The 25,199-nt window shown below is 39.8% G+C and overlaps 1 protein-coding gene across 7 annotated transcripts in view; it reads left to right on the top strand.

The window, feature by feature from the left end:
• The window catches only part of IPCEF1 (interaction protein for cytohesin exchange factors 1), an 85,883-nt gene that overhangs the window by 19,226 nt on the left and 41,458 nt on the right, over nucleotides 1-25,199 (top strand). For 2 of the 7 annotated variants that reach the window (XM_082048304.1, XM_082048298.1), the window contains exons 1-5: nucleotides 4,888-4,936; nucleotides 7,006-7,185; nucleotides 15,499-15,739; nucleotides 20,176-20,226; nucleotides 25,119-25,155. In XM_082048304.1, coding sequence (XP_081904430.1) covers nucleotides 20,203-20,226; nucleotides 25,119-25,155 — 61 coding nt within the window. In that variant the 5' untranslated portion in view covers nucleotides 4,888-4,936; nucleotides 7,006-7,185; nucleotides 15,499-15,739; nucleotides 20,176-20,202. Of the gene's footprint in view, nucleotides 1-4,887; nucleotides 4,937-4,996; nucleotides 5,072-7,005; nucleotides 7,186-15,498; nucleotides 15,740-20,175; nucleotides 20,227-25,118; nucleotides 25,156-25,199 lie in introns of those variants that run through there. The other 5 variants (XM_082048301.1, XM_082048303.1, XM_082048299.1 and 2 more) reach the window with 4 other exon arrangements.

The raw sequence follows: 25,199 nt of genomic DNA, 5'->3' as shown, positions 1-25,199 counted from the left end.
TCCAGCTCCAACCATCTTGGTGTCTCTTGCTGAACTCGTTCCAATTTGTCACTATCTTTCCCATATTGGGGTGTGTGTGTTGGGGGGGCAGATGGGTGGGTCCCAAACTGGATATAGTATTTAGAAATGGTTCAAACCAAGCAAAGCGGGATAATTATGTCCCTCGATCTCCTGGCTATGTTCCCATCAATATATCCCAGGAAGTGACTGGATGCTGGCTTTCTTGCAAGACCACCACATTCCCAGTGTATGTGGAACATCCAGTTTCTGTCACAAGGTTAGTGATGGAATTGTCCATCTGAATATTTAAAATGGGAGGCTGTTGCAGACTCTCTGGCAAGTCAATGCATTTTGAACTTATGCAGCCACAACAAGCAGCAGTAGTGTTAAAATGATGGGAGCTTTGAAGGCTTTTTATCAGAGATGAAAGGAAAGCAGTGGCATAAGGTTGTGTAAGAAACGACTTTGAAGGAAAGAGTGGGATTTAGGGTGCTGTACACACATTAAACTGCTTGATTAGTATAGTGCTGCAATAAAACCAGTGTCTTATGTTTAACTTTGGCAACCATTTGTTTTCAGGACATTTAAGTAATTTTCTGGTGTCTTTAAAGATGTTATGTTTTTCTTTTCTGATAATGCTGTCATTATAAATATAGCTAATATATTGCTCTCCTGTGAAACAATCTGAGGAACACCAAACACCTTAGACGTATTAGTTAGCAAATTTTCACAACACTGCTCCATGTAGGTAATTACTGTGCACCTCCTTGAAAAGTGCAGAGGTAAATCTGTGGAAGTTGTCAGTTCAAAGTCAAGTGTGAGTCAGTGACAGAGTTGGTGCTGTAGCCTCCGAGTGCTCGTTCCCTGCTCAAAAGCTTTCGGTCCCATGTTGTTCACCAGCATTTTATTCTTGAAGTCTCACACTGGGTTTTAGCCAAGTGGTAAAGGTAAAAACATGGGTGATTTCCTCTCCTTTGATTTTGCAAATAGTACTCCTATGAGGCTGACTTCATCTGAGGCAGGAAGAAATACTAAACTGATGTGTAGAAAACCCCACCATTCTCCCAACACTGCAGTGTTCAAGAACTGGTTAGTGCTTACAGTTTCAAGTTCACTTCATTATGTGCAACAAGGTCAAATAGAAAGGAAATCTCACACAGGAAGCTGGAACATCTTTACTGCTTAGAAGGAAAACTTTCTGGTAGTTGATAGCTTTCAATCATAAATGTTAAGTACCAGCAACTGGTTTGCATGTAACAGATGGGTACAGCAAATATGTATTACAGTGGTTGACAGAGACTGATCTCATCCCACTTGTGGTCTTCTCAGCCTGTGGCAGAAATCATGCAGGCAATAGAGTTTTGTGGTGGTTTTTTTTTGTTTGTTTTTTTTTTTTTTTTTTTTTTTTTTTTTTTTGTGAGTGATATGTAATCTGCTTTCAGTAACTTTCCCATGTCTTTTGGTAAATTCATTGGTTACTTTGTTGGATGAATATTCAAAGGCAGGCTCAACTGATACTTTACTTTCCTGTCACGTACGAAACAAACACCCACAGAACATTTTGGATAAAAAAGACACAATGTCTAATGGGATTCCATTGCAAATAAGCTGTGAACTAGGTCACTTTTTTTTTTTTTTTTTTTTTCCTCATTCCTGTGACAACTGCTGCTCAGCTCAAGGAGAAAACACAGATCCTATGTCTTGAATTTTCAACCAGACAGATGTGTTTTCCCCTGTGCAATGCCCAGATTCAATGGATTTGAAATCGGCTGTAGGAACACAATAGAGAAGTAATTTAAACTGTCTGCTTTCACCAAGCCTTACTCTTCTCATACACATGAGATGCCCTCATGTTCCTGGTACATATTGTTTTGGTTATTCTGCTTCCATGATCCTTTGCTCCCTTACAAGGGGCTTGCCAGATAAATGAGAATTGGGAATTTCTAAATTTTTGTGGTTCCTCCACCCTAAGGTTTCTTGTGCCCTTGCAGCCATTTTGGCAAACTATCAAGGGCTTGGAAGTCCCTTCAGAAATCTTTCTTCTGCTGCAGCCTCCCTCACTTCCCTGGATGGAAGCCTTGTGGTTTCTACAGCATGTATTTACATACTTTTATGCATAATTTTTCTCTTTGCATCACTCATCCTTCTGAAATTTTTATTCCTGCGGTGTACAGCATCTACCTCAAAAGTTAGTTAAGGTCTCTTATTCTTTGTCACTGCTGTGGCTATAGCGAATAATTTTCTTGTGCTGTGAAATTTGCCACGTATGTTTCAACCTAATTTTCAGTGAATCAGTATTTGCTCTGCCTCACAGAGCAATACTATCAATTCTGCTCCAGCTTCCAGTATCAGTTCACTGTAGTGGTGAGTTCCACACACTGTACTCAAACCCACTTCCTTCAGTTCATTTTATTTATCACCTTTGTTTGTTCCTTCCCTTTTGTTTTATATGATTGAGAAAGAGTTGTGTTTTCTCTACATAAATCACAATTTTAAATATTTATGTTGAATCCCTTATCAGTTATGCCACACTACAAAGCATTGTTTGTATTAAAATCCATCTTCAGACCAGAGGCTTTTTTATTCCCCTAGCAATTCTTGATCATTCTTTTCACTCCTTGCTATTTAGTTCTACAGAATTCTTTCTATTGTTTGTTAGTGATGATTATTTTCCATAATATTCCATAGCAAACTGCCATTAATTTAAACAAAAGCATTCTTAAACCCATTATACTATTCACTATTCTCTTCCTCATTTGACTGAACACTTTGTTCTGGTTTTGACCACAGCTGAACATTAAGCAGAAGCTGCCTTTGAACATGTCGTACACCTCCTCTTTTAAATTTGTTTGCAGCAACAAATCTATTAAGTCAATCAGTTGAGTATTTTCCCCTTCAAATGTTATTAATGGAAATCTAACAACAAAAGTGCATGTACTTACCTTTGTCTTGCTCTGTATCTTCAAATGATACATTGGAGAGAAGTCTTTACAGACATTACCTGAACTATGGGTTGGAAAAGTAGAAAAGAACTCTGTTGGTAAAGGCAGGACAGGGAAAAGAAAGCAACATAAGTTTATTAGCATATTATGAAGGATATACGAGTGCTTCCCAGCATGGATGCAAAGTACTATATACATGCAATACAAACACCAGTCACTGAAGTGTGATGCATTGAGTGGCATAGTCAATAGCTAACAAGTAAATTTAAAAAAAAAAAAAAAAGTGTGCAGCCATAATAGAATCTTTCCTCAGATTCTTCTGTTTGGTGATTTCTGTCTTGGTTGGAAGTGGCTGAGGATATGGCAGTTCTCCACTGCCTGCAGTGGCACCAGCTCTGAAGTGGATGGATGGATTATGAGTGTGTTGTACTGGCATGTTCCACTCCCACAAAAGATACATCTTCATAGCAAAATATTTTCTGGGTGCACTGAGGTACTTAAAACAATGTATGTTGCTCAATGTGAGCAAAGCTTTCAAGTTACTCCCTGCACAATGACATGAGTCATCCATTTTCTATGTTCTTATGCATCTGCCAAGAGTACTAGAAAGCCTTCTAATTACAACAACTAGTATTTGTGGCATCAGCAAGGCCCAAATTAAATTTCTTCTGGGTGTCCTACAGGTGGCACTGTAATTTCAGCATCATGAATAGTAAAGCATTCAGATCTTTGGATGTCTCCTTCACTTGCCTTTGGATCTTGGTATTTCCCTGCCACAGCAGGGGGAGATCTGAGGAAATGCAGGAGAATCCCTTGACAGCAGCATCCTTCCCTTCTGCTTTGCAGAAAGCAGTCTGTAATTTCCAGTGAGTCAAAAAGGAAAAATTCTCTTCAAAGCATGCAATGATCTACCTTATCTTTAGTAATGCCTATCACTTTGAAGAAGGATGAGATTTAACAGACTACATACTCTGTCTTTTCTAGAGTAATGTGATATGTGAAGTAAGTAGAGTTGTATGGAGAGAGCAATAAAGATTCTTTAGATATTTGTGCTATAGTTAGATGTTTATTCTTGAAGTTCAAATACCTGTGTCTGAAACTGTTGAATATACAAGCTAGAAAAGCATCCAAAACTACAAGGTTTTTATTTTCATTTGTTCCCCAAGCTTAGTGAAAATGTAACTAACAGAAGCGCGTCTTGTGTTTTGAATAGGACTATTGATTTTTGACTTGCCATTGCATCATGTAGTAAAAAATGAAAAGTGGGAAATAAAGATTGTTGATTCAAAACTCTTGGACCCAGGTGCTCTTCTGCAGACCTTGCTGTCAGCCCCATCCCTGCCTGGGTGGCATTTCCTGGGACACGCCTTACAGGTGACTCAGAAAAACCAAACCGGTAGCGCTTCATGCCCCATCCTTCTGTTTGTCCTGAGGGCTTCCCGGCCTCAGCATGACTGGGTTCAGGCTGCCCTGAGCTCTCCCTGGCCTTGGGGTGCAGGGTTGGACCCTGGAAGGCCCCTGGGAGACTGATGCTGATGGGGTGCTCCAGGGAATGGGTTAGAAAGAGAGACTGCACTGCAGCAACGAGATTCGTTACAGAGCACCTATAATATACTTTCTCCTGCCTCCCACAATGTTATCTGAACCTCTTCTCAGAAGTATATGATAACACAGCTTTTAGACTAATTTCCATTTGTAAAAAAAGAAATTAAAGAAATAGCTATCTGGGAATATTTATAATTTTTTAGTCCTATCCCATACCTCATTTCCACCTAGCATGGTTTTAGTATTAATAGTTCTTGCAGGCATGGCTTTCAGAATTTGCTTTGGTGCCTGGCTTGTGGTTTGCATAGTCATGACTTGTAAAAGAGACACCAGTTTCCTCTTGGGCAATTTCAGCGTTGCAACCAATTTCTGTAAGAATTTCCTCTTTCCTTTATGAGGTGTGGGAGTTGACAAGGACGAGTGTGGCTGTTCGTCAGAAGTCCTTGCTGGTAAGGCAGGAGCTTATTTCTTTTCTCTTAAGTGATGAACATTAGTTGTTTCTGTCTGATGACAGTTTTTATTTTTAAATGCTTTTAGCTGATGAGAAATGGACTTTCTTTGTACAATAAAGGAAGTTTACACTGGTATGTAACTGCCCTTTTTTAAAAGACTGTGTAAACGATCTTATGCTCCCTTCCCAACAGCCCCCCTCCTCTTTCGCTTAAAAAATGCAAAGGGATTACTTAAAATAATGAAGATATTAGAAATAATGGTGTTTATTTGCAGAGTGAGGACAGGCGGCAGCATGTATGTGAATGATTCCTATTTTGAAGAAGTTTCATTCAGTTATGTGTTAAGATGCATCGAAGGACAGGACGAGAGTCTAGCCATGACTGTTTCATGTAAATCAGATATTTGTGAAGACAAGTGTGCAATACAGAAATAGAAACAATTGTTTTATTGATTTTTATATGCCTGGATAAAAATGTGAACATCTAGTATTGTGTAAAGAGTATTTCAGGCAAAATGTGGGGGTAGAATGTAATGTGCTGTGGTGACAGCACTAAGCAGATAGATTTCTGGTTTTGATGTGGAAAGAATTTTAGAATGTGTTAATTTTAATGTTTTTCTCATAGATGTGGAATTGTGTGAGTAGAGACACAGCAGAAGTATTATGTGAATGTGTTCACCTATATCATGAACAAAAGGACAGCTGGAATTAAAATCTCCTGTCCTTTGCTCTGAAACAGAAAAACCACAATACTGACTGCATCCTGGGACTACAGTTTTCCTCAACAAAATGTCCTTCTGGTGAAAGCTGAGATTAACATTGTTTAATCATTCACTTAGCTGCTTGCTTCCAACAAGTCCTTTTTGGGTCGTAGGGTAATATGTATCTTAAATAGGGTAAATTACATTAATTGCAGTTCTTGGGAGGTTTATTATTAGTGTCAGAAACCGCAGTTTAGTTCAGTAGGATTTTCCTGTTTGCCAGTTATGCCAATGCTTTTAATGGTTTGTGATAATCCATAAAGGAGAGAGAAATTACCTGGTAACTTCTCATGAACCGGCATTTCTGTACTTTCCCCTTGTACCTTATCTGGGGAGTGTTCCACTGTGCCCCTCTCTGTGTGTTGCCTCTGGTGACACAGGTGCACAAGATTTGATCAGGTGGAAGGACCCGTGACCGGGGTCAGGGATGTGGAAGCTCTCTGCTTTCCAATGCTGCATCGCTTTGACTTTGCCCATCATGCTGCTTCACTGTTGCAGTTCCAACACCTGCTTTCCATTGGGAGGTCATACTGGTTTCATAGGTGGGAAGGGTGAAACGGCACATGAAAGTGTGTACTGTCTGCAAAAGTGTGCTTCATAAGAGCATCTGCACTGAAGCTGGTAAGAATCAGGGTAGCAGAAAGCTTTGTTTCACTCCATAAATAACAACAGCCATTAATGCCAGGCTGCTAAAGTTCAAATGAACTTTTTGTGCAAGCTGCTTGTCCTCATGAACACTGAGAGAGCTGATTACTTGCAGGGCTGTTTGGTGGTCAGAAAGCAGCATTTGCATCTCTTTTTTTTTTTTTTTTCCTATGTGTTTCCCTGAGTGGGTGTAGCAGCTGGGTGTTGCACGCTCAGCAGAGCATGGTCTCCACCAGCATCTGTGTAGTCCATGCAAGTTGGTGGGGGAAGGCATTGAGCTGCCATGGGCTGAAGAGTTACGACAGTTGTTAAGATGTTCTCTGTTTTGTCCTTGCTAATTCCAGATGTTTCCTCTTTCTCCTCCAATCCAACTCTTCCGCACCCCCACATGATCTAGCTAAACTAAATGTGACTTGGTTGTGAGTGAATAGGATGAAGACTGGTTTGGATAAAGATACAGAAGTAGCACATGGTACAGACAAGAGTGTTGTGCCTTGGCTTGATTAAATGGTATAGATGTGCAACCTGCTCCTGATCAGTTTGTCAAGTGAAGATCCTAACAGGTTCTCAGTTGGCTTTGGATCCTGAGGCAGGTGCAGAAACCCAGAGAAGGCTGTGTCACTGGATGGCATATTGAATAGTTTCACTCTTTTTCGTACAGAACTGTCCACAAGGGGATCACTGAACCACTTGCTAATGCAACTCATACTGTGAATGGGCCAATGTAGCAAGTACTACTTCTGAGCCTGGAGAAAGTGGGCTGCCTGATGCATCACTTATTCCTGATGAAATCATGCTGAGTGTGGTTACACAATCACTGAAGAGGGAGATGGATGTTGAGGTACTGTGGCATGTGAAACTATACCTATTACCTCTTTCTGCATCTCAGTTTCCCTCTCAGCTGAAGCTGTCTTTTAAGGATATTTCTGAAAAGCAATACATGTAGTTAAAGGCATAGCCCATCAAAGTGCCTATATGTATGCACTGTGTTTATGCCTAAGTGATATACATTTCTAAAAATATTTCCCTTTTGCAGCCTCCTCTACCCTTTAATTGTTCACTTCTCTTTCCTATCATCAAGTTACAGGTTGGCTGCCCTCCAGTGTCTGCTTCTTTTGCTTTTGGGGTATCTCTGGCACAGGTCCCATGAACAGACTGAATTCTTCTGCCATGATGAATGTGTCTGTTCTTCTTTAGCTCTATCCCATGCCTCTGGCTTAGCTGAGTCATGCTTTCTCTGTGCATATGCTTTCAGTTGTCCCCATGTTCTTGTCTCTTTCCTCTCCAAACAGGTCCTGCTAATTGCTTCCAAGGCGGGTGGGGGTTGGGAAACCAACAAAGTGACATGACCTTGTCTCACCTGCTACTTCTTTAACTGCTGCTTCTCCTGCAGGTATGGCTTCCTCATCTAGGAAGAGCTCATCTTCCTTCCTTTGACTTCCTTACCTTGCTTTTCCACAGAACATCTTCTCCTTTTTCTCAGCTAGTATGTTTTTATGTCTTCTTCTAAATACAGTCAACCAATGAAAAACTCTGTTCTCTGCCATCAGTTTATCCTGGCAATTACCTTTGATTTTATCTGAAAGTCTCTTCTTAAAACCTTCCCATCCACCAGTTTTTGGAGACACATTTACAAATAGCTTTTCAGAAGGTCTGGATATAGCCCAAAATAGTGTCCATGATCTACTAAAAGATCCTGTCCTCTGATCCTTTTTTCCTTTGCATCTTGTGCCCAAGTAAACTTATTCACAAACATCAGCATGGCTTCTCACCCTATGAAGAGCAGATCTATTCCTATAACACAGCTGCCTTTTTTTTGACCAAAAGTAGAGTTTGATAGTCTGTCTCTCTCATATGTCAGGGCTCAGCCTTTAGTTGGACCCAACACAATCAACATCTTTCCTTTCCTAAATCATCCTTGCTCATTACTGACAATGACATTATGGTCTAAGTGCCTTCTTCAATTCTTTATATCCTCATTTCCAAGCCATGTTTAAATTTTGCACACATTTTCAAATGTCTTCACTCTTCATACACAGAAATAAACTGTCATCAGAGCTGTCATTATTTTATGTCACATTTACTGAAATCTCCTGTTCTCTAGCCCTGACAAAAGTGATTTCATCTCCTCATATCAATTCAGAATCTCACTGCAAGGATAAGTTTCTCACTCTGCTTTGTTGAATCTTCCAGCCTATTTGTTTACACTTCTGGGCAGCATCAAACTGCTGAGCCTTAGCTCTTATTTTGAACTCCCTGGGATTCCTCCCTCCGTGGGACCCCCCTTTCAGTTTTACGAACATTTGAAAACATTATATCATTATTTTTCAAAGCCACTTACTACAGCACTAACATAAACCTGGGCAATGTTTGTCCTCAGGCATGCCGAGGCTGAACATATGATCTTGATGACTCTTGTCTTACTGTTATCTTGGACTCTGTCTGATTAGTGTCTGCATCTTCCTGTTGTATCCTGTCTTAAACTGGAAGCTACCAAGAGCAGAGTTACCTTCTCTTTTCTTACATGTTCCTAAAGTACCTGACACATGGTCCGTCATAACGGAAATAAGCGTACTGCAATCCCTATTGCTAACACTTCAGAAAAGTTTCTTCAACAACATTTTGGGTGGTAATTCTGTAAATAATTTTACATAGTTCCCTGCTTTGTTACACAGTGTAACTGCTTCATTATCCTCTTTCCTTCTTGCAAGACCTCAGGAGAACTCACACTCTTATTCTTTGGTGCATCCAAGTCTATAAGCTTCTTCCAGGAACAGCTTCTGGGTATGAGTGCCATCAAAATACTGCACCAGCTGAGTCATATTAATTGTGCTTATTTTCTCTTAATCTAAAGCAAATGCAACTGCTAGGCAATTCAGTTTAACTTAAATCTTTTGTAGTTAATGTCTCAGCCAACACATAGTAACTTGCTTGTGTCTCTAAGCTTTCTTTAGCTCCCTAGTGGAGTCTTTAAGTATTTTGTGTGGATCTCACATAGTGCAAAGAGAATGGAGATGATGTCAAATAGTCAATTTTTCTCAGAAAGCAAAAGTGTGAAGATGTTTGTATTAAGTATCAAGCAACACTTCCCAAGTTTGTTGTTGAACATCCCTTCAGTTAAGTGCAAAACAGGGAATTAGGAGGGGAGGAAAGGAGGGGGAGAATGCGAAATGGGGAAATAAAAATTATTGTTAATAGTATTATGTACTAGCTATTTAGTGCTCTGGAGGGGCTCTTTTCAAGTATGATTTTTGTCTTGTGTCTCTAACTGGAGTCTTGTGGGTTGTACCCAAGTGCACTACCCGTGCACTTAAAGCACTTTTCTTCCCACTGAGATGAAGATTGAAGCTGTACTCTGAAATGCCAGGTAGTACATGCCATTTCAGGGGGGAAGCAAGATTTTCCAGCAGTTTTTTGTCTTCTGGATGTGTTGTGTGTGCTCGGCATAAACTGTGTTTCCAGTAAAGATGTATTGTGAACATACAGTCCTAGAACCACAGTGGATAACATCAACTTAAACATCGTTTTGGGTCCCTGCAGCCACAGAGGAGACATCTTCATCTTCTTTTGGTTAATTGCTGAGTCTGTAGGTCTTTCTCCACTTTGATAATTTCTGATGAGACCTACTTTCAGATGGTAATTGTTTTCTGGCCTGTTTGTCTTCTGATTGAAACCTTCGGACAGCTTTAGAGACAGCTACTCAGCATGCTTAACTATTTTGCTTCTACTTTTGGCCCATAATATTGTTTTATAATACATCACATTATATGGTATTTGGGTCCTATATTTCTGGCTGCAGTTGAGCAAGGACATTGGATGCTCAGTTAAAGTTCGTGTCTTTTCTCTACTGCTGCTTCTCTATTCTTTCACTCTTAATGAGGTGACACAGTAGGAACATATGGGTTACATGTGCAACATATTATAAAATGTGCTGAAAACTTGACTGACATCCAGTTTGAACAGCTGTTTGACCTTCTGGCCTGACTTACAAATCCCTGTGGAGTTTCAGCCTTGGCTACCTTGAATTCAACATTTCAGCATTCTTTTCTATTTATATTTGTGGTCAGCTCACTTTCTTCTGTGAATAATTGGAGCTTAAACTCTGGGGTGGCACAAAACAAAGCCCCCAGACAAAAACACAACCCCCCCAAACAAAACAAAACAACCTCCATTTCTCCTTACCCCCCCCCCCCCAACAAAACCCACAAAACCCCACAAACCAAACAAACCAAACAAATGCAAGTATTTTGAGAGTGAGTCCTCCAGAGTAGTTTGATTTTTTTTTTTTTTTTTTTTTTTCTTGTTTGGAGTAGCTTGGATTTTTTCTTCCTCACTGATCTCAACAAATCACAGGTAGATGATTCAAAGTCTGTCCACTTCATGAGAAGTGTCTTTCTTGTGTCATACTTCTTAGGAATTTGGGTGCGTTTTATGTTACTGCTCAGTTGTATGTAAGTTATAAAATTGAAATTTAAGGACTGTACTTGAATTTAAGAAATATTTTAAAACCAAGGCATCATGAAATTTAGACATGATATTGTGTCTTTATTCCAATTAATATTCTTGTTGTCCTATGTTGGGATGTAGGTTTCAGCAAAAGGAAAGATTGATGAGGAAAATGAAATAATATTGTGAGATGATACAACTGGAAAAAAATGTCTAATTAGTTATTACTTGTTAGACTGTTTATCTAATTTGTGGTTTTAGATATAAACAATTCCGTTCATTTTTTCATGGTAAGAAAGCAAGACTTTTCCTTCAAAGCTGTATATTTTTTAACAAAGCTTGTTATATTTTCTGTTTTTAAATCTCTGAGCTTTGGGCAGAGAGCAATTTTTTTTTTCTTAAGTGAAAATGGTGTTTTCTCTGAGATGCTCTGTAGAAGAGAAGCACAAAGTAGAATTAATGATAGCTTGAAAATGAGAAATCTTCTGTGGTTATGATTATGGTATTAACTTCTTAGTGAATAAAACTCACATTAGTTGATGGGATTTAAGATTGCCATATTGGCATGTTAAAGCCATTGAAGTGTGATGCTTATCTTGTTCACATTTAGGCTTTCTTCAAGATATTTCCTCATCACTGAAAAAATGAGGGTGAAATGGGCAGTAATAGCTCTTGCCCAGAAAGACGAAGTGCTTACTGGTATTGAGTAGGACTTTTGCGTTCAGATATACCCCTCTGAGCTCTGTGAGCTCCCTGAGGTGTTTCTAGTCATGCCCATGTGTCTGAAAAGCACCACCACACATCACAAGGTAGTAATTCAGTTGTCTTCAGTCAGTGGTATGCCTAGAGGAGTTGTATCCAAATTTTTTGATGGTCTTTCAATCTTTCCAATATTTTTCCGTGACTTTAACAAGACAGGAGAATTACAACCTTGTTGTGCTTGACAATGCTTGCAAAAAAAGGTGTGCTGAGTTATATCTGGTCAGAAGGCATGAGAAGCTATCTAGCTGCCAAGAGAAACAGGATGCGTCATGACACTTACTTGAGTAAAGCCTGAGAGATCAGCTAGGAAGGCAAATACACCATTCCTTCCCCATGTCAGAAGTGTGTGTTGAAAAGTGTGTCATTGTTGATTTTAAACTAAGACAATTTCAATTATGGGTGTTTCAAATCCTTATGTTAGCCTTAGGCTCTTCAACTGGTATAAGTTGTAGCTCTGCTGCAAGAGGAAATACCAAGTGCGGGGTTGCTTTTCTCCAAGCATTTACTGTTTGTTAATTATTTGTGTATTTGCTGGCAATTTTTTTTTCTTGTTGTCAAAATGGCATATGGCATGAGAGATAACACCGAATTAATTGAAAAATTATTTAAAGATGATCATAAAAGTAGCTATTGAGGCTGCAATTATGGTGAGCTATACACTGCCATTAAATAGTTGATAGTACTAATTTTATTTTGTCTTTATTGATATTTTTTATGACTGGAAAGTCAAAGTTATTTTGTCTATTTGCTTTTCTTATGTAAAACTTGAAAGATATGTAAGAATTAAGTTAAAAAATGGAGGTACTCCACATTGTAATACAGTCATTTAAATGTAACATAACATAAACAGCTGGGGACTGGTTTAGAAGAAAAACAAAAGAGAGAGAATCTCTCCTTAGAAGAAAAGGAGAGACACAGGCAGAGACTTGACTTTATACAAAGTGTTGTGAGACCAATAATCCGGTGGAATCTAAGGGAAAAAGTTTGGTGAAATATGGCTTATGACATCAAAAAAATATGAATCTTCTGAGAAAACCAGGAAATGGTTCCTGTGAAAGAACAAGTTCATTTTTAGTTTTCTGTAAATAGTTTCACCGTATTACCTTCTCCTTTAGAAGAATGTTCATTGTTTTTCCTTTCAGATTTTACTCCAATGAGGACAACCCCAGAGAAAAGGAGTAAAGAAAAGTGTTAGCTTCTGGAAGATTTAAGAAGCAAGTAGTCAGAGCTGCATTTGTGGGAGTAGCAACTAGTAATCTTTAATGATTTAGTTCTGTGTGCAGATGTTCTGGCAAAGGCTATGGTTCTTATAAAGCAAGAGTCATAGTAAATCCTGAATGTCTAGAGGCACTGATGGCTGAAGAAAAGCATTGCAGTAATCTTTTGCAAACAGTAATAGTGTTTTCTAAGTTTTATTTCAGCTGCCAGGGCTAGCCAGCTTGTGATGCTGCCCACCCTGGACAAGCCCTCCTCTTAATGTTGGTGGGAGGCTGTCTTCTAGCAGACATGTTTTACTATGCTCTTTTTGTGTGGTGTAGCAAGTTTTGTTCTCTTGCTCATTGCAGACATAAGGTAAAGATGACTGGTAGCAATTTGAACCGATAATGAAAGTTAATGTGATTAAAAGAAACTCAAGTCTACTGTTGAAATAGTCTAAAAGCAGTGAAGTTGCTGCTGAAGTTGCAGCTGACTAAAGTGGATTCCCAGGGTGAAGTGTTTCTAATAGCATTTTTTTTCATCATATCGTTGTGCTTTTACCCTAGAGGTGATTATTTTTCCTCTCAACAGTCCATATCTGATCCAGCTCAGGTGTCCTGAGAACAGTCGCCTGCCCAGCTTGCTGGCCTGTCTGTCCTGGACCTTAAAGAAATTCCATGTTACATACTAGCACATGGACCTGGATGTTGATTTAACAAATGCCTGCTGGTTAAAATTATCTGGAAAAGCTCTCAAGAGAGCAATCAGGTTTTCTCACTTTTCTTGTTCCTGGAGTAATGCCTTTCACTCATGAGGAGAAGATGACCACATGTAACTATGGCTGAGCAGCCTCCAGTGTAGTGCCAGAGCAGTTTCATCCTTCTGGGGTGCCACATGCCAGGGCACTTTGCCATTGCTATACCTCACCCCATGGAGATTGCTTTAAAGCAGACGTGATGTTTGAGTACAGTGCATGTATTTTTTGTATCGTGAAGGGTGGGAGGAAGATAAACTCTTCAGTGTTCCTTATCTTTTAACGAAGAATCAAACAGGACTCTCAAGACTTCTGTTTCTTGTGAACTTTGTGAACATGGAATGCAAGTCTTTGACGGAAGCAGCAGCAAGTCTCCCAGACATTACTTACTTCGTCCTCATACTCACTAGCATAATGATTTTGCTTTATGGTTTAAAAGCTTTTCTCTTGACATTTCTCTGAAAGTGTGAATGCTGGCCTTTTGTATAGAGCTGTCAATATAATGAACATTGCCTGGGAATAAGAAAGGAGAAGAGGATTCACGTCTAAGCTTCAGAGAGTGCAACAGTAGCCATTTTTTTTGGCCTTTTGTTTTCAAAAGCAGGAGAGGCAAAAGTGTGCTCCTGTTACAGCATTGCAGTTGTGGTAGTTGTAATGGGACTGAATTTCCTTGTTACCTTTCTTGTGGTGGCAGCAAAGGAGTTATTGCTCAGGACATCTAGCTTTTTTGGATGTAGGAGAAAACTCCATCCACAGTGTTCTGTGGGGCAGCTGTAAACATAGGAAGGACTGGTCAGCTTCTACTCTAGCCTTGGATTCACTGCCTTAAATCAATTTGTTGCTGCACCTGAGATGTCTCTAACAAGGGGGGGCAGGATGGGGAGGGAGCTAGGGAGGGGAACTGAGCCCCTCCTGGCAGCTCAGAAGCACTGCAGGGCTGTGGGGAGGCCATTCCCCACCTGGGGGACTCCTGTCTCCGAGGTGGGTTTTTATCCCGATGGCCACTGCAGGGGAAATAGTAAAAATACTCCAAGAGGAAAATGCTACTATGTTGTGCTGGGCAAAGGGTCCTGGACTCAGTTTGTTCTTGAAATGGCACGGGGCAGAGCTGGAAGCCAGGGTGTGCCAGGCAGCCTCCCCTTGTCGGTTCTATCTGACAGAATTTTTTTTGGTCAGTTTTATTTTAGAAAATATGGTTCATTTTGATGAAAATACTTTTTCTCTTCCTTTTTTCCTCTGAACCTCATCTTCCAAATTCACAACATGTTTCCCCGTGACTTATTGATGTGATTAATTTTTTCCATTTCTACATTTTGCATAAAACCTTCTACAATACCTTGACAGCAAGTGTTTGTCAGAACTGCCTTCCAGTGAGTATGTCTCAGGTTTTTGTCACTGTGATGATTTGCATTTACAATTAGTGCAGAGGTTCTGTGCTTTTGTGGTTGGGAGAAACATCTCCTTCATTCTCTCTTTAGGTGCCAGATCTTGCAGTATTCCCTCAAAACTGTGTTTGGATTGTTGTCTCAGGAGGGGCTTATAGGCTTTGGACTTTTATTTTCCTGCCCCTTCTCTGTGTTTCATCTTCTGGGCTAGCAAAGAACTGAGAACTGTGCATCGCTGGAAGAGAGCAGAACACCAGGGAAGCAATTCTTTACACTTGGAGTGTTTGCTTTTTCTTTAACTGCACTAAATCTGCAGCAAACCGAACTTGGCCTGTTTTTATTGCCTGCCACAGCAAAAGGGCCAGCTAGGAAGCACACGTAGTTGCAGTATTCCACTCAGTGTTTCTCTTTGCAAACTCTTCCTTGGCCTTCAAACATAACAGGACTAGGAATCAGCTCAACACTATAAGGAGTCTGCATGCAAACTCACATTTGGGGTAGACACACCTCACTAAACATGCCATTTTGATTTCTTGTTTTTTGTCTGTGAGTCTACAGAGGCAGCTGAGGCATTTCTCTTCTGTTGAACCTCTTATTTCTTTCTTCCCAGGCCCTCTCCTCCCGAAGGTGGTAAGCAGGGGTTCCTGCAACAGCCTGCTCAGAGCTGTCATCACCTGTAACCTGCCGCACCTGGGCTTCCCAGCTGGACTGACAGGACCTGGCCGTGATCCAAGCAGGGCGATGTCTCCAGCCCCTTTCTGTCTCCAAGACGGGAGCAGTGAACTTTGTTCCAGTTTTTCCTGGCCCTCTCCCAACCAGAGTCAGCAGCAGTCTTTTTGAATTGCTTGCAGGTGAGGGTATTGAATAATTTCAGATGCATTTGAAAATAGGGTCATAATCCATGGTATTATAACTTGACAAAGGCAGTTTCTTGCTGCTAGACCTGTGATAACAACTCTTCTGGCTTTTCAAAAGGTAATTTTTATTTAACAAGCATAAATTCAACCATTGTGACCAAAGCTGAAGGTATACTCTGACAATTATGACTTAGAGTTGTACTTTAATGGGCTTACTGTTTCCTATGTTAAAGGTGAATCTGTAGTTTCACCTCCAATTGGAAACATAGTCATGGGGACCAAGGTGGGTGGGACAGTCCATGAGCTTTTGTGGACAGTGCCTTAACATCTATTTGTCATTGCCCTGTGGCAAAGCACCAGCCTAATCAACTTTCCTGGTGAGCCAGTAAATGAGAGAAAATCTGCAGATCGAGAAACTCCTTGTACAAATAAGATAGCCAATGTAGACAGCTAATTAACTAGTTAAGTAACTGACTAGCTCTGACTAATTAGTAGTTAATGGTAAGATTCTGTCAGATTAAATTGATCTCTGGTAAAGGACAATTATGAGTTTACAGTCACTGGGATTATTTTTCCCCTGTATTGTTGCAAGAACCCCAGTTAAAGGTAATGTGATAATTCAGGACTATTATGTAAGGCTGTCTCCTTGCCACAGGACAGTACTTTAAGCACTGCTACAATTTGGGACAATGCCTGGTGAGATATGTGGTTAAGTAATCATTGATTTTTTTTTTTTAGGAAAATTTTTGTAGCACTATCACTGGTTTCATGTTGCCTGTCAATTCATTGCCCATTGAAGTGCAGATAGTTTCAGGCAGCCAAATAAACAGCAAGCAGAGAGGTTTAAACCTGGTGACCAGTGTGAGAAATGTAAACACATGGAAGGCAAAAAGCTTATTTTCCAGGTTGTCTTACAGCCTTGACTTGGTGCTTGGTAAAGCAGAATTTAATATTTTTATTTTTGAGCAGTTTGTGTCAATGACATCTGAACAGGAACTGAGCTACACACATTTTGGGTGCTTCTGCAACACAAATAGTTTGAGTCATGTTACATATCTCAAATATTTTGCTCAGAAGCAGGAAGGCATATGCCCATTCATGTCATCTGAGGGATGTCTGGAAGGCATGTCTGGCAGGCTTTTACCAATTTCATCGCAGATGGACACACTGTAGCTTGTAACTGGGAATAGACAGTGTCAGGACTTGTGGATTTTTGACCTCCACAAGAGGAATATTACTAACGAATTAGAATTGCTTTTTGCAATTAGAATAATTGGAACCTCAGTGTTGGTGGTGTGTTGTTTCTTTTTTTTTTTTTCCCCTTTTTTCCACCCTTAACATTGCCTTTGATCTTTAACAGAGATATTTATTTCAGAAAAGATGATGTAGTCAAATGGAAATGATTGCAAGATATTTCTGATAAGTCACTTGCTGTATTTCCACATTTGTTGCATCAGCTATTACTCATGCATATACTTGTTTACTACTCTTCCTGAAAGAGCTAGAGAGAAGTGGGACTAATAAAGCTATGCAAACTGATATTTATAGTTCAGTTGTTGAATCGAAATTTTAAAAAAACCTCAAAAATTTAAATTAAAAATCTTATAGCTGAAACCACTTTTGACATATTGTAATCAATTCGGACTGAAATTAAATGAGTTGCTTCAAGCACCTCTGAGAAAAGCCAAAGAAGCGTAGCTATGGTTTACAAACTGATAAAGTAAATTTATCCCCTTTGGTTTCATCCAGTATATCCATTACATTTTATCCTCCAGGAAGTGAGAAATTCAATTTTGTTTTGTCCTTTATAAAGCCATTTGAAGTGGGAGAGGTTTCACTGTGCCTTGTTTTATTTTCTCTCATTGTTTTTTTTTTTTTTTTCCCCTTTGCAATATTAGTGAATAGAACATCCACCACAACAGATTGCAATCCTGGTGCACTTCTTCCATGTGAGTGCCTTAATCTGTAAGCTGGAGAGTTTCCCCCTCCTGTTCTGAGACCTTATCTCATTCTAAATGGAGAGGCTTAGGAAGAGGCCTGGAATCCCTCATCTTCACCTTGTTGTTTAGGGTACACCTTGCAGGGGGTGAGACCCTGCTTCAAATTCAGTGTCTGCCTAAGTCAGGACAAGGATACACATATGGATGGCTCCAGTCTGTAATATAGTGCCCTGAGTGCTATGAAAAGAGCTCTCTGGGCCAAGTCTTCTCCTGCTGCAGCTGTTACAGTTAGAATTAGGACACCTTCCTGGTGGTATGAGCTCAAGTATTATCCACTACCAATGTCTTAATGACTTGCCAGGTTCCTGAGCTCAGGTGCAGCTTTGGTGGGCTGGTAAGCATTTCTGCCAGCAAAACTGCCAGCCCTGGGCAGGCTCCTGGTCTGCCATGGTGTGACCACATACCATTGCAGAGGGCATGTGTGGGGCACAGCTGAGCCAGGGATGCGAACTGCAGTGTCTGGGATGGGAATATTGGGGGGTGGGGGGCCTATTCTTGCCAGCCCCTGCAGATTCAGGCTGGACCATCCAGTAAGATGGGTTATAGACTAGCTCTACTTCAGTGGCTGTATTTATCCAGCTCCTTCTCCTAATTCACCTCTCTGTTTAGAAAAGAAAGATGGTTTTACCACAATGCACCTGCAGAAAATTGAAAGGAAATGCTAATTTTACTGTAGTGCAGAGCTAAACAGGTTATGCCCTTCTGAAATGTTGATTATTCCTTTCTGAAATGTTGGTTTTGCAATAGCTGGGTACACTTGAGTGGACAGAAAAATCCTCATGCTGTCTCACGGTGTAACTAATTCACTCAGGTGGTTTTACTTAGGAGAAAAAATTCAGGCTATGTGTATGAGAGTTATTTTTGCAGTGAATATTTGTGTGCTTTTTTAAAAAAATTTTTTTTAACACCTCTTTACACAGGGAATAATAAATGATACTCTTAACTAGAATGAGGCATAAGTTGGTGCTGCTTATGAAAACTGGATGCTGGCTTGAAGATTGCTTATCCAGTGTCTGGAAACTAAAAAAAGCTGGAGTGCAAGTCACTGAGAAGGTTGTGTTGAAATCCGTTTAAACTCCTTTGGCACAAAGCATGCAGGAGGAAACATTTCCTTGCCAGTTAGCTAACTTCTCCTCTTGCTTCTGGTACTATGGCTGATTCAAATATGTGCACTTCATAAAATTACACTCCACCCTCCCCAAAGCACACATGAAATAAAGCAATGACAGGAAAAAGTCCACATGTCACAATAATTACTCTAATTTGGTCTGTTATTCCCTTTCTGGCTCAGTATTTGAAAGCTGATGTTAATTTGCTTGTATAACAAAAGGTGTTTCCTCTGTTTGTTTATACCAGCTATGATTTCTAAACATCCTTGAAATTATTTGCCATAACAGCTCTCCTCATCATGATATTACTTCAATTTGAGCCACTTATAGAAAGTCCTTATTTCTATTTTTGAATACAAACAGTTGGGAGACAGAGAAATATGTGTTGTTTGCCTTTCTATTTTTGGTTTGAAATTGCTGGAAGCCAGTAGGCGGGTTTTTATTTTCTGTTTTGGGATTTTATTTTCAAACTAAAACAAATATTGTGTATGAGGATAGGCATATATCTTAAATTACTGGTTTTAGGAAAAAGTTCTTATTAGAAATTCTTTTTAAGTTTAGCTCTGTTTCTGAAAATCCTTGCTCACTTCAACAGTCTTTTATCCTCTCCCATTTCAACAAATGATTCTTTCATATGCAGAGGGCTGAGCTTTGTAAGAACTTTGCTAGCACCAAAAGGTGGTATATTTTCCTTCATTTTGTGCTCTGCATTCATTCTTCTATCATTCAGCCAAAGGAAAATCATGTAGGGAGTTGACTATTCATTTTTAATACCAAATGAAATCACCTGAACCATCACCTAAAAGGATAACTGCTAACTTTCTATATCTTTGGAAAATAAAGCCTATCATCTGCTGTTGGACCGCACAGATTTTGCTGTCCAAAAGGAAAAAACTGCAATTCACTATGGAGTGGGTGGTCCAGTGGTCCAGTATGAGATCTCATCCCACTGATTAGCTAATCAGAATTCCCAGAAAACACTGGGAATAAGTGAGTCAATCTTAAATCAAAATCATATAGATTTCTTTCAAAGTAAAAAAGAAAACCAACACCCCTCCTCCCTTCCCCCCTGCCCCCCGCCCCCCCCCAACTCCAATCCAATGAAATAAAAAGCATCCCCACAACCACATCCATTAATTTAAGTAAAGTCAGGTAACGTAACATAGCGTTATCTTTGGAAAAGGTCTTTTCTTGAGGGGGTGGGTGGAGTGGGAAGGTTTGACAGGTCAAAGTGTATTAACAAATTTTTTTACTCTACTGTCAAGACTTTCATTATATGAAAATATAATATAGAAGCAAACAAAACTTTCTCTTTTTACAGCTTTCCTACTAAGCTTTGAAACCATTCATGGAAGCTGATGGCAATGCTCTCGTAAGTATGACTGAAGTTATGCCAGAGTTACTGGTGAACTGAAGAGGTCTTATGCTGGAGTTGTGTCCCTGTAATCATAGAAGACTGGGCAAAATAACAATATCTAAAAAAGATGTTGCTTATGGGCCAGACCAACCGGTTAGGCTGCCACAGGCTGCCCCAGTTCTGTTTTAAGGGTGAAACAAAGCCTACTGTATGGGCTCAATGTCACTTCCAAGTCCTGCTCCTCAATGAATGAGAAAGCAGTAACTTAGGACGCATGAGCTCAGCAGAAGATTTTCTTACCCACACATCTGTCTAACACTTGAGAAGCTTAAGGAAAATGCAGCTCTGTAGAAGATGAACTACTGATCATAGCTGCCTTTGGTGCCTTCTCAGCCTCATGCATTGTGAACTGAACTTCATGAGACATGAAGTCTGGAAGGTTCCTGCCCCACCTAAGAGCTTGCAGCTGTAAAATAGGTTGACTTCCCTTGAAACTGAAGAGGACCCAGGTGTGCTTACTAGCAAAGGACCTGGTTCACCTAACTATAGACCATGCAAGGCTGCCAGGAAGAAATGGTGAGTCATCTCAATGTATGACTCCCTGCCGTGGGGGACAGAGACACCCATCTGTAGGCCCGTAAAATCACCTAGAGAGGCTTGCTGCCTGGCAGGGGCCAGGGTCCAGGATATTGTGGAGAGACAGACAAAGCTTGTCCAGCCTTCTGATTTTTACCTTCTACTGTTACTCCATGTGAGCACAAATGATACTGCCAGAGGAAACCAGTATATGCTGAGAGCTCCCCAGATGGAAAGCAGCTTTGCAGAAAAGGACCTGAGAGTCTTGGTGGACATCAAGTTGAACATAAGTCAGCAAAATGCCTTTGCTACAGAGAAAGTAAATGGCATCCTTGGCTGTGTTAGAGAAATTATTGCCAGCAGGTCAAGGGAGGTGATCTTTCTGCTTTATTCAGTGCTGGTGAGGCCACACCTGGAGCTCTGTGTCTAGTGCAAGAGAGATGTGGACATACTGGAGAGAGTTCAGTTAAGGGCCACAACGATTTTTACGTGTCTGGAGCATCTAATAGAAAAGGATAGGTGAGCTAGGACGGTTTAGCTTGGAGAACAGGCTCAAGGTGATCTTATTACTGCACACAAAAATACCTGAAGGGAGGGTGCAAAGATGATGAAGCCAGGTTCTTTTCAGGTTCCTTCTGAACATCAGGAAAAAACAGTTTTTTCACTGTGAGGGTAACAGAGCACTGGCACCGATTGCCCAGGGAGGTTGTGAAGCCTCCATCCTTGGAGATATTAAAAAGCTGTCTGGACATAGTCCTGGACAACCAGATATAGGTGTCCTTGCTTGAGTGAATGAGTTGAACTAGATGACTTCCAGGAATCCCTTCCAAGTTGAACCATACTGTGGTTTTGTGGAAAAATAGGATCTCTAAACTACCAGAAGTCTCCCATTGAAGTAGTCACTTTTCTCCTATGATTTTGCTCATCAGTGGAGCCTACCTGGCTCAGAAGTGGCAGTGAACAATGTTCAGTTGTACAGCTCCCTTTGCAATAGGTTCATGGGTGTATTTTCCAAGTGGAGGAGTAGTGGACAGCAAGCTTGAAGCTGCATTGTTCTGCAGGATCACTATCCCACCCTGTTCAGTGCTCAGGTCTCAGTAAACTGATGAGTAAACCAAAACGTATCAAAAAAGATTAAAACCTACCCTGTATTGCCATCCTTACGCAAAAACGATGGCCTTCCTAAAGTTGCAAAGAACTGTTACATTTATTTTGGAGCTTTCTGGGGGTCACTGCTCTTGGATTTTCCCTGGTAACAAGAAGAGCTAGAATTAGGTCTGATTTTAGTTTGTTTTGCATTTGAACCTATGATAATGAAATCAGGAAACTGAGCATTATAGAGAAACCTCCACCATTGTCAGGACTGTAGTAAAATCATGACATTTAAATCAGTTTCAGATTGTTCCAGTGACTATGTCTGGTAGTTACAGTATATTAACATCTGAAACTGCTGTTACGCCTCTGGTCAGTACCATTGGTTTTACTGGCAATAACTCTGCCTTCCACAGTTTTCTCTTTGTTCTCCACTGGTGTTAATGTCTCCTTCTAGGACTTAAAAATATCTCTTAATTGATGTTCACCCAGGGTCACTAAAATGAAAGATTGACTCCTGTAAGTCAGTTTTTAGAGGAGGAAATTTTAATTTACCTCTTGTGGAAATGTTTGTAACTGAAGACTTGCTATTGTGTTGTGTTCTTGTGAATAACTGAATCCAAATCCTTCTGGTGAGGCATTTCATGAATTTTGTGGTAGATTCATTTAAATATAGGTTTTCTGTCGGTTTAAGATGAAACCAGTTTTACTTAAAACTGCTTGTTTATTGCATAAAATATCCATCTGATTCCAAACGCTGGTGCTTTGAAGAAAGAAGTTGCTTTTGTTTATTCATAAATCAACAAAATTTGGGGAGGTGATTTTGTGAATAACACCCAATTTCATTGCTGAAGTCTGGGATTAGAAGTTCCTCTTGTGCAAATCAAACCAAATTTTTTTTTTATAAGATGATGCTAGGCTTCTGAACAGCACTAAAAACATTTAAAAGTTGCTGAATTCCAGGTTTAGGATTAATTTGTTGAAAACTTCAGCTTTTAGGAATACTGGGAAAGAAATCCAGAGTTTTTTCTTAATTCACAAAATCTCACTCAACAGTGGTTTTATCCAGGCAAACTAAATGCAGTGCTGACTGGGGAAACTGCCCTTCCTTTCCCCATTAGTTTCCCAAATCCTCCCACAAAATATGAAGAGATGAGGATTCATCATCCCTGTCAACTTGCAGCAGGATACCATCATTGCTGCTGAATAATAAATGTACATTTGTAAAATATTTTATTACCCCAAGATCTTAGTAGGTAATAATTTTTTTTTTCCTTGGTCTGTATATAAAACAGGCCCTAACAGATGATTTTACACAATATGGATATTAACCCCTTCTTGACAGATGAGCCATAGACCATGTTATTTTGCTTTAGATCATCAATAAGGTTAGTGGAAAGATCTACTACCTCCTTGCTTGTTTACAGAGAGCCACATCCTGTCACGGTATTGCTCTTCTTGTCCAAATTTATGTTGATTAAAGATGAAATGACCTCACGGCAAAGATGTGAGGTTGCCCCACTACATAATTTTTGTGCAAGGAGAATTGATTCATGTTTATTTTTCTCAATATCACTTTGTGTAGCTGTGAAGGAAAGTAATTAGCGTGACTGCTTGACCCATTGATTCAGTGAGGCTATATATTATTTCCATGCGTCCTAAATAAGGCATTAGTTTCTTCATGATGAAGACTCAAAGGGTGACCAGTATAGGATGGGGAACTTGTTGAGCCTTTAATAGAGCGGATATATTTTGTCATTGCTTTTCTTTGTCTGTTGTCATGGTGAATAGTCTGAGAGAGAGGTGCAGTGGTAGAATTAAAAAAAAAAGAGAGAGAGAAAGAAAAAAGGAGAAAAGAATACATGATGATTAAGCAGGAGTCTGACATTATTCATTCCTGGTAAAGCCTCCCACAAGTGTGTTTTTCAGGTCATCTCAAATAGGCACTAGATAAGCACATTGCTGCGATATGCAGTTCTGCATTCTGATACATGCTGCAAAGATCACTGGTTAGAGAAAGTTCTAGCTCTTGTAAATACTGGTGGCAGTGCTCTCTTCTATTTCTGTTTCCAGATGGTATAGCTTTACTCAACTTCAAATCGCCTGCAGGAAGAGCTATTAAATCCTTAAAGAATAATATGAAATGGGGTTTTGTTTTCCTGAGAAGCAGAGGGGTTGCATTAAGGATGTTCATAGCGTAGCTCTGCAGCGGATCAGGTAGCTACCGGCTTTGCATAGCAACGTTGTGGCCGAGAATATTAAATCATACATCACCTTATCAAGCATTTGTCAACTGGAGGCTTCAAAACCTTCCTAAAAATAGAAAAAGGTGAATGCTTTTGTTCCCATGCTAGAGATTGAAAGGTTGAGGCAAAGAGAATTCAAGTGCTTTGTCCACAGTTGCATGATCAACCGGCCTGTCTGGGGAGAATTTACTCCAAAAACCATTTCTAATGACCTCATTTTTGGTCCATGGTCTTCTGTTCTAGTTTCATTTTCGATGTGTTTATGTGGGATGAAATATATAGATTGCAAATGCGTAAATGTAATTCAATTGTGTTCTTTTGCTGTGACTAAAACTCTCATAGATGGCACGGCAAACTTCTGGCATATTTATGTTTTATGGTTTGGATAATCTGCCAGATTTTTGTGACTTTTTTTTTCTTTAAAGAAATATTATGAAATTCTTACATGGGGGAAATACATTCTCTGCACTAAAAAAAAAAAAAAAAAAAAAAAAAAAAAAAAAAAAAAGGAAAATCCAATTTTTTCCTTTTTCAGGATTTCTTAGAATGAGCTAAATGACAATCAGATACCTGGCATGTATTTGTGATCTCCCCATGTTTATAAACACCCCTTGTGGACTGTAATGAAGCATTAAAATGCTGAGTCCTAACTTCTATTTTTTAACTTCTAAACACAGAATACAATTCAGGCAAACACGTAGCAAAGTAGAAACTGCCTGTGGGTGTGAAACAGGAAGCACTAGTAGATAGACACATGTATAATAGAGTTACATTTGCTCTTGCTCAACTAGATATACATCAATTTTAATTAACACGTTTCATGCTTCAGCTACTAACGTCCCTTCAGCAGTGAGTGGGTTATGCATTTCCATCCTGCATATACCACCAGCATCACCACCACGTCCTTCTCTAGCTTCCCCCTCCCCTTTCTACACAAATATTGCAACACAATCTGAAATTTCCTCTTTTCTTTCCTTCCTGCATTTCTTACAGGTTCCCTTGCGTCAGAAGACAAAAAAGAAAAGTCAAGGTAACGAGAGATTGTTTTTTCTTTTCTCTCCTGGGTTCCTCTTA

This window comes from Streptopelia decaocto (assembly GCF_964273445.1).
Source record: "Streptopelia decaocto genome assembly, chromosome: 3".
NCBI classification, from domain to species: domain Eukaryota; kingdom Metazoa; phylum Chordata; class Aves; order Columbiformes; family Columbidae; genus Streptopelia; species Streptopelia decaocto.
Note: the sequence above shows the minus strand (reverse complement) of the source record. Positions and strands in the feature narration are given on the sequence as shown.